The sequence below is a fragment of the Lemur catta genome, chromosome 9, assembly GCF_020740605.2.
Source record: "Lemur catta isolate mLemCat1 chromosome 9, mLemCat1.pri, whole genome shotgun sequence".
Lineage (NCBI taxonomy): Eukaryota > Metazoa > Chordata > Mammalia > Primates > Lemuridae > Lemur > Lemur catta.
Window position 1 is genome coordinate 37,890,535 of NC_059136.1, and position 13,770 is coordinate 37,904,304.

At 39.4% G+C, this 13,770-nt stretch overlaps 2 protein-coding genes across 3 annotated transcripts in view; one reads left to right on the forward strand and one right to left on the reverse strand.

Moving 5' to 3' along the window:
* NSMCE2 (NSE2 (MMS21) homolog, SMC5-SMC6 complex SUMO ligase) overlaps positions 1-13,367 on the reverse strand; it is a 209,717-nt gene extending 196,350 nt beyond the window's left edge. Inside the window, exons 1-2 of the mRNA XM_045561475.1 lie at positions 13,248-13,367; positions 5,457-5,627 (exon numbers count right to left, since the gene is read on the reverse strand). Coding sequence (XP_045417431.1) covers positions 5,457-5,613 — 157 coding nt within the window. The 5' untranslated portion in view covers positions 5,614-5,627; positions 13,248-13,367. The remainder of the gene's footprint in view (positions 1-5,456; positions 5,628-13,247) is intronic.
* WASHC5 (WASH complex subunit 5) overlaps positions 13,367-13,770 on the forward strand; it is a 59,511-nt gene continuing 59,107 nt past the window's right edge. Inside the window, exon 1 of one of the 2 annotated variants that reach the window (XM_045561473.1) lies at positions 13,367-13,591. The gene's annotated coding sequence lies outside the window, so the exon portion shown is untranslated. The remainder of the gene's footprint in view (positions 13,592-13,770) is intronic. The other variant, XM_045561474.1, reaches the window with a different exon arrangement.

Consider the following 13,770-nt stretch of genomic DNA (forward strand, 5'->3'; position numbering starts at 1 on the left):
TTTCCAAGATATAAATCAATGTCATGAAATCTCACTGGTGGAGGAAGAAGATGACCCTGAAGCTCCTCCAATACATAGGCTTTGTAACCTTTAGAGCCTTTTACCAAACATATCTACCAAGGCAATGGCTCCAATGTGAGACATACCCAGTGGTGTGTTGGTAACTGCTTAACAATCAGCTATCCAGTTGTTGGAGTGAGGCTAACTTGTGACGTTTGCTCATTTCCATGTTTAGAATCAAAACTCTTACCATGGCCCTACAACCCAACATTCAAATTCTTTAATTACTTGATTGACTGATTCACTCAATAAGCATTTACAAAGAACCTAAAACATGCAAACTGTAGTGCCAGGCTCTGACAGTAGGGGGCATGAGGATAGCTACACATGAATCCCACACTCAAGGACCTACAGTCCAGCTAGAATAATAGAACACATAAAGAAATATAAAATATAAGGAGAATGTGAAGAATACTATCACCCCTGAAAACAGGGAAGAGCCTTAATTGCCAGCAAAAAGAACAATAGAAGCCCAAGTCTTATTTACCCAAAGAACCCTTAGTAGTATGCCTATGCTTTCTACTTCCAAATTTCAAAAATTCTCTAAGTGGAAGATAATTCTTTTTACCAGAGTTAATTAATACATGTGTATATATATATGTATGTATACATTAGTGTGTATATCAGAGTTTCTCACCACTACTGCAGGCTGGATAGTTCTTTGTTGTACAGGGACTCACCCATTGACTGTAGGATGTTTAGCAACATCTGAATACCTAGAGGTCAGTAGCGGCCAGTTGCACACATGCCCCCCACCCCTGAGTTGTGACAAGCAGAAAGGTCTCCAGACATTGCCAAAGGACTCAGGAGGGCAAAATCAGCCACTGCTGTGTATGTATGCATGTATGTATGAACACGTGGATATGGATAGGATACATGCATGTATGGAGTATATATATAATCCCTAGATATGGACAACGGCATCTATGAATAAATGAGTTAGACAATCAGGGGAAATTGTTATAGTAACTGTCTTCATAGGTTTTAAACATGTTCATTCATTTATTGACTGTTTACTATGTACCAGGTACATACAGGCAATACCAGGGGGCAGAGGCAACTGACAAAAACCCCTGCCATTGCGGAGCTTACAGTGAGAGCATAGTCAGGTGATAAATAATAATAATAAACCAACTATACAGTATGTTAGAAGGCAAGGTAGTGTTAAGTAGTAGGGAAAAATATAAAGCAGAGAAGGAGGCTAGAGATTCTGAAAGAAGTGGAAGGAGGGACATGTTGCAATTCTAAATTCCAAAGGCCTAAACATTCCAGGCAAGACGCTTATGCTCACATTTTCAGATCGTGTATTTATAGGTGGCTTCTTGAGCATATAATCTGAAAACCAGTCTAAATTTTGTTAGATTTAATCTTAATAACAGAGGGAATTTACTCATTTTGGTTCACAACCAAAGGGAGGAGAATCCTACCAAATTCACAGGAGGGCTGTCACAATACCCAACCACTATCTCACTCCTCCACTCTCTGCCCAGCCCTGGAGTCTGCTAAACCTCACTTGCTCTGAAAAGCTCCTATTCACTGAAGAACCAGTGGGCAAAAGCATTCATTAGAGACTGCCTAACTACTAGGGTTCCTTTCAATAATACGATGATATTAACAGATCCTCAATATGAATGTAGTGAATACTGCCGATGGGAAAGGAGAGGATGGATAAAAAGAATATTAATTTTATTCTTGCAAATCTTTTTGCAGACCTAAACTGATGTTAAAAGGCGGGTTTACACTTTATCATGTTCAGGTCCTAATATCATTGTGAAAATTTTCCTTGTGATTCTTTTTATTAACATACTTTAATCTCCTCTTCCAAAGATTCATTTCTCACCAGAAACTTTTTCACTCAATTAACTATAGAGTCCCTAGCACTCTGGGAGGCCGAGGCGGGAGGATCGCTCAAGGTCAGGAGTTTGAGACCAGCCTGAGCAAGAGCAAGACCTCATCTCTACTAAAAAAATAGAAAGAAATTATCTGGACAACTAAAAATATATAGAAAAAATTAGCTGGGCATGGTAGTACATGCCTGTAGTCTCAGCTACTTGGGAGGCTGAGGCAGAAGGATTGCTTAAGTCCAGGAGTTTGAGGTTGCTGTGAGCTAGGCTGATGCCACGGCACTCTAGCCAGGGCAAAAGAGCGAGACTCTGTCTCAAAAAAAAAAAAAAAAAAAAATTAACTATGGAGTCTACAAAGATGCCACAACAATGAAGGAACACAAAGATATCAGCAAAAAAGAACTGAGTTTTTCTAGAGCTGGATTTGTGACATTCTGTAGGCATAGCCTTTTCCCTCCCCACTTTGCTTTTTTTATTGTAAATATATGAATATTGACTTTTTAATTTGTTTTAATTGACAAATAATAGTATATATTTATAGTATACAGCATGTTTTAAAATATGTACACATTGTGGAATGATTAAGCCTAGCTAATCATACATTTGTATTATGTCACATACTTATCAGTTACCTGTGTTGAGAACACTTAAAATCTACTCTCTTAGCAATCTGCAAGTATACAATGCGTTGTTATTAACTATAGTCACCATGTTGTGCAACAGATCTCTTGAACTTACTCCCCCTAAGTGAAATTTTATATCTTTTGACCAATATTTCCCCAATCTCTTCATCCTCCCCACCTCCTGATAACCACTATTCTACTCTACATCTGAGTTTCACTTTTTTAGATTCAACATATGAGATCATGCAGTATTTGTCTTTCTGTGCATGGCTTATTTCACTTAGTATAATGTCCTCCAGGTTCATCCAATTTGTCTCAAGTGACAGGATTTCCTTCATTTTTGAGGCTGCATAGTATTCTGTTATATATATATACTACATTTTCTTTATCCATTCATCTGGTGATGGACACTTAAGTTGCTTCCATATCTTGGCTATCGTGAATAATGCTGCAATGAACATGAGAGTGCAAATATCTCTTCAACATACTGATTTAAATTCTTTTGGATATATACCCAGCAGTGGGATTGCAGGATCATATGCATAGTAGTTCTATTTTTAATTTTTTAAGGAACCTCCTTACTGTTTTCCATAATGGTTGTACTAATTTACATTTCCACTAATAGTGGACAAGGGTTCCCTTTTCTCCACATCCTGGTTTAGGCATTGCTTTTATACTTTTAGGGCTACAGAGAGCATAATTAAGTACATATTTTCAATATTCTTCACTTATTTAAGTCATAATATTTTGCTTTTATCATTGGCTCCAGTTATAAAAGCTATATATAAGAAATACAAACATTGGCTTCTTATGGTTATGATTATTTTTATTATCATTGTACCTACCACCACCACTAGAAATCACCTACGTCTAATTTCTCCTTCTATTCAATAAGATACTTACGAAATAAAGCATAGGAGCAAGGCCAGAAAGAAACCTCCCCCATTTCACTAGAGTTCTAATAACAAGAAGCAATTCTCTAATGGAGAAATACATTACAACATAGTGAAAAATAAGAAAATAAGCCTTGAAAATATCAGGTACTAGCATATGAAATCATTAAGGAATTTTCAAAACATTTTTAATGTAAAAGATTTAAGCAAAATTATTACCCCTTTTCCATAAAATAAGGTGATGGGTGATAGGGTTATGAGTGATCATAATTTTTTGATTTATTATTTTCCATATTTAAATTTTTAGATTTAAGAATGTCTTACTCAGGAGTAAAAGTAGAATATTACCCCTAAAGCACCCAGACCCAGAACTATTCTCTGAACTAAATGCTTAACATTTGCAAATATGAACGGTCAATTATTCATGAGGACAACAAATATCCATGACAACATAATTTTTCAATCTGATGGTCATTCTTTATTAACTCTGAAGTAACAGTCTACAGAGGGAAAACTTTGCTTCTTGCCTGGGTGGGGACTAAAGTCAAAACAAAAGGAATCAGATTTTAAAAAGGTGATGATTCTTAGCCAGAAAACACATTTTGGACACATGAAAGAACAGATTTTCATTCAATCAAATTGCTGTATCACTTCTGTCAGTCAGGACTGCAACTGGCTGCAAGGAAGAGCAAACCTGATGGCTGTCACTTAGTCAAGTAGGCGTTTGTTTTCCTGCCATTATAACAAACCTGGAAATAGACCATCTAGGGTCAGTACAATGGCCCCCAAAGGTCCCAGCTCCTTCCCTCCATGACCAGATTCAAATCCATCCTTACAAACAGAAGATGCTAAAACTAAGAAAGTGCAGTGTCTGGCTTTAGAACTCAAGAACTTCCAATTTAAGTTGCTGAAAACCTCACTAGCAGAATAGAGCAAAAGCTGACAGCCTGTTTCAGAAAAAGGATGCAACTTCATTTTGCTTCATTTAAAAAAAAAATTGGTGACGTAATCCATTCTCAACAAAATAACCAAAATTTTCTCAGTTAAATGCCACTAAATGTTATGTGACTGCAAATGCATGGCTTGTATAATACATTTTAGATAAAGTGTAATGGTTAAGCACAGAAACTATGGAGTCAGATTGCTTATGCTCAAATCCCTACTTAACTACTTACTAACTTTGGGACCTTATGAAAAGTATTTAACTTTATTAAGCCTCAATTTTCTCATGTATAAAGTGTAGATAACAATAGTCTCTCCTTCACAGGATTACCGTTAGGATCAAATGACATATCACGTGTAAACATAGTACTGTGCCTAACACACAGTAAGTATGTAACAATTCAGCTATTATTATCTTTAGCATCATGACCATCATCATCACCACCATACTTCGGCATAGTTCAACACCCAGTTAACTGCCTGACCATAATAACTGAAGTCTTTCTGCCCTATAGCTCTAGAGACATAGGAAGAAAAGTAATATACAGAGAAAAAAAATCAAGAACCTCTCAACATGGTTTCCTCATCTACTAGACCCCCAGGCAACTTAAAAGATCTTTTTAGATCTTCTAATTTAAAAAATGTAGGAAAATTTCATCCTAGCTGAACTTTTCTCATTGTAGAGGCTTTCCTTTGCTGGTCTCCCTAGCATAGGCTTAACCTATCTATTGAGAAATCAAGCACAACCAAAGCATAAACTACTGGATAATAACAGTATCATAATGCATTTATATACCTTACATTCACAAAAATCACATACTTTAGATTGTATGCTCCTTAAAGTCAGGAAACTTCATGTCTTTGCCCATAAATTTCTAGTGAAGTTTCTAGTGGAACATAACTGTTTGAACACACATGAATGAGTCAATTTCATTTCACCCTTAGTACACTGTTATGAAGAACAAGATAAGAAAACAGATGCCCAGGGATTAAATGATTGTCGCAAGGATATTCAATAGGCATCCTTAGAGTAATATCACCACAGTGTTATCTCAAAGTAGACACAAAAGAAGTAAGTTTTAAGTATTACTTACTCTGAGTCTGCACAAGATCCAAAGCAACACTAGAAGCTGTGTCCATTCCAGAGTTGATACAGGCTTGGAAGTTTTTTAAGGAGGAGAGAGCAGACTCTACACCGCTGAAGGATATGAAACCAGTTGAACCTGAATTGGAACTGGAACGCCCTGGCATCTTGAAATTATTACCTAAGTTTTCAAACACAATGAAAAACGATTTGTAAGTCAGAATGATAACTGCACAAGAAAATAAAACTGCTGTAAATACGCATACGAATATATCCAATATCCCACAAATGTCATACAATTATCTATATCCTGTATCCCTTGCAAGGATACCAAGCAATGTGCCATAATCTAGGCTACCAAACACTGATGTACTTAGTATATGGAGAAAGTAACTGTCTTCTTTTCTAAAGAGGGAGATTACTCTCTTCCAGAAGATTCCCGATACTCTGAAGAATTCAACAACAGCACAGTTCTTAAAACCCTAAAAGATAAATGGGTAAGAAAAAGTAGCCCACTCATATGATACAATTTTCAAAAAAAGAAAATAATACTAAAAAGTAGTTTAATAAGGCATGGTTTTGAAAACCTGTAATTTTTAACTTATCTGACATACATAGAACTCTAAAAACTGTAAAAAAATATATATAAATATAATCCTACCAGTTCCTCTAGGTTCTGACAAATTTGTAAGGTTGGTAAAATCCCTGATTCAGTAAAAGCAAAATTTCTCTATAAGCTCTTGTCCTCTGGTAGCACATCTACTATAACGGTTTCAGTTACTACCTTCATATAGAACACTCCCTAATCTATACCTTCAACCACAAACTTTTAAAGCTTTGGACCACTTATGTAAAGCTGCCTACATAAAAGACATGTTTGCTTAATTCAGAAACCATCTGAAATTCAATTCACTGAAACCAACTAGAAAAGTGGAGAGAATTCATATAGGCTTAAAGGGCTGGGAGGGCTGTTCCTAGGGCTGTATGGCAACAGTATGAAGGCATTTTCTTGGAACTCGATAGACATAACATGAACTCAGGTTCTGCTACTTTACTACTGTGTGACCATGGGCAGACTGCTAAACCTCTCTGAACCTCAGGTTTACCATCTTTAAAATAGGAAGGAATAATCATGGTGCAGTATAGCATACAGTACATAATTAATTCATATTAAAAATTTCCCTTCTGTCCTTCCTTTCTTAAGTAGGGAACTGCGTAGTATCTCTGGCATTTCCATTCTGACCATTGCTACCACCTTGGTTCATACTTGACCCTTTTCCTCCTCCTCTCACTCATATCTTAAATCACATCCATCACCAATTTTGCCAGCTCTGCAGTCAAAATATCTCTAGAACCCAACCACTCTCACCAATTCCATCATTACCACCCTGATTCAAACCATCATCTCCTGCCTGAATTATTCCAACAACCTCCTACATGGTCTGCCTACTCCCAACCTTGCATCTTTCACTCAATTCTCAACACAGCAGCCAGAGTGAGGCTTCGAAAATGCACATAGAATCATGTGACTTCTCTACTCAAAAACCCCTAAGGACTTCCTGATTCGCTCAAGTAACAATCAAAGAGCTTTATGACAACCACAAAAGTGACTGCCAACATGGACCAAGCAGCATCAGCATCACCTCTGAACTTCTTAGAAATGCAAATTCTCAGGCCCCAATCTGTGTTTTAACAAGACCTTCATGTATAATAATTCTAATTCTGATGTACCTAGGCTTCACTGTTAGCATATCAGAGTCATCTAATGGGCATGTTAAAATATTGATTGCTAGACCTCACCCTCAGAATTTCTGATCCAGTAGATCTGGGAGGGGACCTAAGAACCTGCACTTCTAACAAATTTCCAGATAACACAGATTCTGCTTATTTAAGAACCATACTTTGAAAACCACTGCTCTATATTATCTAGCCATTGCTAGTCCTTTAACAACCCAGGCATGCTTCCACCTGAGGGTCTTTGCACTTGATGAGACAGACAGGGATACCAGTAATAAAGATAGATAAGAAAAAATAGGAAGGGTTGGTCTTAACTTCCTGTTGCCTATATAATAAAATTCAACATTATGAGCAGAGTATCCAAAGCTTTCTACAACATAATACAAATACACTTTTCAAATCAGAGATTCTACCTTTCCCCATGACAAAACATACATACTATGTAATCTTCACTAGTCAATATTCCAGAATAAATACAACCTATTTCTGCCACAACCCCTCAAAACAAGCTTGGAAGACAAATGCCATATTAAAAGAATGAACCAAGTACTATGAAGTTCAAAGAAGAGATTACACAAAGCTTGTACACCATGAGGTTCAAAAAAGGAAGTGATTACAGGTATAACTGAGGGAAACCATAGGCTTCATGGAAAAGAAGGCATTTAAGCAAGACCATAAAGGATATTTAGGATTTGGAAAGGTCTAAAATATCAGGGGAGAGCGGTTCAGATGAAGGAAACAGTAAGATGAACAAAGGTCATAAGGTAGTGAAATGGGATGAGTCCCCTTTGCCTGGCACACAGAGACAAAGGGATGGAAAGGTAACTGGATTTTATTCTTTGGGGGTATAGTGTAGAGGGTCTTATGTGCAGGACAGAGAATCAGGTGGTCATCAAATGAGACTTTTAGCTTTATATATTTTTAAAAGTTATCTTAAAAATCAAACCTGAAACAAAAATGGCAAAGTGTTACAGATGTTAAAATCTGGGTGACAAAATGAGGGCTCTTGTTATGTTATTTTCTGGGGTTTTAAAATTTCACACCAAAACAGAGAAAATATGAATATGAATAAAAACCAATGATGGTTTTTAAACATTTGCATTTTGGGGAAAGAGCATGCCTATTTACAATCTCACTTTATTATCCTAAAGAAGTTGAGATATTTTACACATATAAACACAAACATATACAACAAGATGGAAAAATACAAATTCATAAAAATCAGGATCAAAAAACAGAAATTAAAAGGAAAAGCAAGTAAGAAACTTACAGTGCAGTCATGCAGACTTTAGGATTCTACATAGTGCTATACTTGTAATACAAATTTGGCTGAGCTTCTGAACAATCAAACCAAAATGTGAAAGTTACTTTCTCCATAAAGAAAAAAGAAGACCAGAATCTCAGGAAAAATAAAGCTTTCTAGGCAATAAAGGCAGTATGGTTCATCATGTATGAGATAATAAAAGTTACACTGAAAAAATATCTTTAATAATATCCTTACAATAAATGCAACATCAAACTTTCTAGGACTGTTTCTTGAGACTACGCCTCAGGATAGGCTAAGGACAGGACACTTGTGACAGACACCTGCTGGGTGCCCACCAGACCCATTTCCTATTCAGCCTGGTCATACAGCTACATACGGACCACATTTTGCAGCCTTCCTTGCAGTTAGGTGTAGCCTACAATTGCATTAAACACAATGCAATAAGAGCCATTTCCAGGCCCAGTACATAAAAACCACACACTTTCCCATTCGATAGCTTGACACACAGGCAAGCACAGTGACCTTAGAAGCTATATACTACAATAGAGAATTACCAGATGGAAAGAGCCTAGGACCCTACATCACTGCTTGGAGGAAAACTGCTTACCAATCAGGCTCCACGCATGAAAGAAAGAAACTTAACTGTGCAAAGCCACTTTGATTTAGGGGTTTACCTGTTACAGTATAAAGTGTTACTTAAAAAACATAATCCTGCAAGGACCAAAATGATATGGTTCAAGTATTCAGTTTTCTAGTCAGTCTTGACTCTAGTATAACTTTAATTGTCTAGAGGAGCACTGTCCAACAGAACTCTCTGTGATGACAAAAATGTTCTATAATCTTTACTGTCTAACATGGTAGCCACTAGGCACATGTGGCCATTGATTATCGAAAATGTGGTTACTGGGACTAAGGAATTGAGTTTTAAATTTCATTTAATTTTAACTAATTTAAATGTAAATGTCCTCATGTGCCTACTGGCTACTGTATTGGAGAGCACAGTTCTAGAAGCACAATTATCAAAGTGTACTCTATATATGAACCAGGGAGTAAACAAGAGGGAGCAAAACCACAGTATAAAGAAAACTTATCCTTCCAGAATATCAATTCTACTTAAATATAATATGAAATATAATATGAAATTAATAATAATATATTAAAATAAACATTAGCTACATTTTGGAGTAGAATATGAAGGCAATATAGAGTAGCAGGTAAACATGCAGCCCTTGGACTACCTGAGCTCAAAGCCTGGTTTCACCACTTAGGAGCTGAAAGTCTTGAGGTAAATTATCTAACCTCTCAATGTGTCTCTTTTCCCTTTTATAAAATGAGGATGATCCAGTGCCTACCTCAAGGATGACTGTGAGGACTGAATGGGTTAATATGTATAATAAAACACTTAGAATAATGTCCAGCATATAAATCTTTAAAATGAGAGCAAATATTATCATCAGCTTCATCATCATAGTACAGTGAGCAGCAATACAGAGTCATGCCTAAGAGGAAGTACACTGGACACAGATACCTGGAAATTCCATTCTGTGCATGCCACTTAAACTGCATGGCCTTGGTTATGTTGCTTAACTTCTCTATGTTCAGTTTGCTCCTGTGTAAAATAGAGATCTTCTTATCTATCTCGCAGCTTTATTACAAGGATCAATTAAATTTTTCTCAAACAAAACAAGTTTTTCAAATTTGTCTGATCTTAAGAATCAGTTGAAACAAATACTAAAAATACAGATTTATGTGCACTGCCTCAGACCTACTGAATCAGAGTCCCTATGGGAGACCCAAAGGAAATTCTATTTTTATGTTTAATGATTCTGTCCTCAGTCCTAATTTGTATGTTGAAGCCCTAACCCCAAATGTAATGGTATTTGAAGATGGAGCCTTTGAGAGATAATGAGGTTTAGGTGATGGGTTAGTGCCCTTATAAGAAGAGGACAAGACACTAAGGGCTCGCTCTTTCTCCCTACTGTGTGAAGACACAGGAAGAAGGTGGGTGCTATAGTTTGGATGTTTTTCCCCCCCAAAACCTCACATTGAAATTTGGTCCCCAATGTGGAGGTAAGGCCTAATAGGAGGTGTTTGGGTCATGGAGGCGGATCCCTCATGAAAGGCTTGGTGCTGTCCTGGTGATAATGAGTGAGTTCTCACTCTATTAGTTCCCACGAAAGCTGGTTGTTAAAAAGAGCCTGGTACCTCACCTCCCACTTGCTTCCTCTCTTGCCATGCGATCTCTGCACAGTGGCTCCCCTTTGTCTTCCACCATGAGTGGAAGCAGCCTGAGACCCTCACCAGAAGCCAAGCATACGCTGATGCCATGCGTCTTGCACAAACTGCAGCCCGTGAGCCCAATAAACCTCTTTTCCTTATAAATTACCTAGCCTTAGGTATTCCTTTACAGTAACTCAAATGGACTAAGACAGTGGCCATGTGCAAGCCAGGAAATTGCCCTCACCATATTCCAACCATGTTGGCACCCTGACCTTGAACCTCTAGCCTCCAGAACCGTAAGAAATAAATTTCTGTTGTTTAAGCCACCCAGTCTATGGTATTTTGTTATAGTAGCCTGAACTAAGACACAATATATATAAAGATTAATGCAATCTAGGACAAATAAAGTGTCTACCGTATGGCAGCTATCATTATTTGTTCAAATGCAAAACTCACATTACTCCAATGAAACTTTACTCTTGCAGATAGCCAGGGAAAACATGGTCATGCCTTTATGTAATTCTGGAGTAGGGAAAAGATTCAGATTGAGATTGGATTGAGAGGAAAAGAGAATGGATAATGCAGAAAGAGTAGAAACACTTTTCTCAATTCCTCCCAATAAGTAAAGCTAAGTCCGTAAGTCAAAGACAATCCCTTCTTTCTCTGACTCTAACAGCATCTCCTTTGATTACACTTTGCAGTCACTCTACTCTGTTAATCATTACTATCCTGCATGATGCTCACAGTGCTTCACAAACAGCCAGCACTCAGGAAATATTCCCTAAATGAATAAACCAACTGTGTACTTCAGTCAGACCCTCTCTTCTTTCATTCTCTCCCTTATACCACTATTCATAATCTCAGCTCATGACTTTGTTCATCATGTTCCTTCACCATGAGAATATCCTCTTCCCTTCTCTATTTGCCCAAATCTTACCCGTCTGCTAAGGTCTGAATGGTTGTGTCTCCCTAAAATTCACATGTTGAAATCCTAACTCCCAAGGTGATGGTATTAGGAGGTGAGACCATTTGGAAGGTGATTAGATCCACCCTCATGAATGGGTTCAGTGCCCTTATAAAAGATGCTCCAGAGAGCTGCCTTGCCCTTCTACCGTGTGAGGACACACCAAGAAGGTGTCACCTATGAACAAGGAAACAGGACCTCATCAGACACCGAATCTCCTGGCACCATGATTTTGGACTTCCTAGCCTCCACGATTATAAGAAACAAATTTCTATTGTTTATAAGATACCCAGTTTATAGTATTTTGTTACAGCAGCCCAAACTAAGATACTATCTTTAGTGCCTTGGTTTAAACTAGTGGTTCTCAACCAGGGGAGATTTTGCCCCTCTCCCAGGAGACATTCAGCAATATCTGGAGACATTTTGGTTGATGTACAAAGGGGCAAGTACCTACTGGCATCTAGTTGGCAGAGGCAGGGATGCTGTTAAACATCCTACAATGCACAGGACAGCTCCCACCTCCCCCCAAACAAAGAATTGTCTGGCCTAACCTGTCCATAGTGCATCAGTTAAGAAACACTGGTTTAAATCAACCTCTTGTTGGATCCTTCCCCAGGTAATAACAGTGATCTTTTTGTACCCCATACCCATAGTCACCAAGAAAGTTTAGAACAAGGTTATGTATTTCCTGAATTCTTCCTTAGCATGTTATTTTGCCTCCTCTAACAATACACTTCTCTGTAGGCAGAGCAAAGTGTTAGCTAATGTAAAAATAAAAATATGTCTCTATTGTTCCCTCTACTCATCTTTTTGTATAGCACAGTATTAGGCACAGAGCAAACACTTTTCAGACAATATACTGACCTCCTTTAAATCCACGGGAGCTTTGTACAAGTCAGCCAGAGTAGTGTCTCCTTTTTCAACATGCAAGGATATATCCTGTCTGAAGCCTTCTCTTATCCATACAATTGCTTGTTCCCTCTCTTATGCCACCATTATCCCTATCTCACACACACACACACACATCTCACACTCCTATTATAAAACTATAAAATACAACCATCTGCTCACATGTCTGCCACTCCTTCACCCTGGAAGCTCCTTAAACTAGAACCCTTACATATCCTATGACATATAAAACAGTTCCTCACACAAAATAGGTGATCAATAAGGATTTGGCAAGTTACACAAGTAACAACAACAGTAACAACCACCATTTCTAGGTCACCTAGTGTGCTATAACCTGGTGCCCTGCAGCTTCATTCTCATTCTCGCTAAGCCTCGCAGCAATCTACATAAGCAAAAAGGAAACTGAGGCCCACAGGGTTTACTTAAACGACCTACCCATGGCCCTGCTTTAAAAGCCAGTTCAAACCAGACCTACTTGGATCAAAAATTCGCGGTCTTTCCCCTACACACTTTGGGCTGAGGATGGAGAGATGGTGTCGGGGAGTAGCGGGGCGAGTGAACTGCCCCAGACTCACTACTGCGGCGTCTAAAGGACCACAGCCCAGGTCCCACTGACCCCCACCTCTGGGCGCCCGCGGAGCGACCCAGAGGGAAGCGACAACTCCCGCCACCCAACCCACCGCCACGCCCCGCTTCCGCCTTACCTGGCTGCCCGAGCTATCTCCGTGTGGCTGCACCCGACTTCTCCTACCCGGACCCCAACTCCTTTCCTCAACTTCCTCCGCCTGTCGCTGAAACCGCGAGCGCGGGCTCCTGCGTCATCAGCCGTAGCCGGCGAGTGGTCACGTGACGCCGCGCCCTGCTCTCCGCCTCCTCGGTCATGTGACGGCCTGGCGAGCCAGGAGCGGAAGCCGGGGTCCGGCCAGCTCACGGTCCGGCGCTGGGGACTGAAGGGGATTGCTCCCCGGAGCAGGCGGGGAACCGGGGTGCAGACTGGGCGCGCGACTGCCGGCCCTGCGCGTGCGCCGCTGGCGCGGCCGGCCGACAGGTGAGTGAGGGCTGGGTGCGCCCCCTTCCGTGCGTGGCCCCGGCCCCTGCCCGCCCCGGCTGGGCCGCGCTGCCAGAGGGGAAGTGGGGACTTGGGATGGAGGACTTAGGGGCCTCTAGGGGCTGTGCGCCGCTCTGCTTCTCCGCTTAGGTGGAAATCATTTTGCACACCCCTTCGGC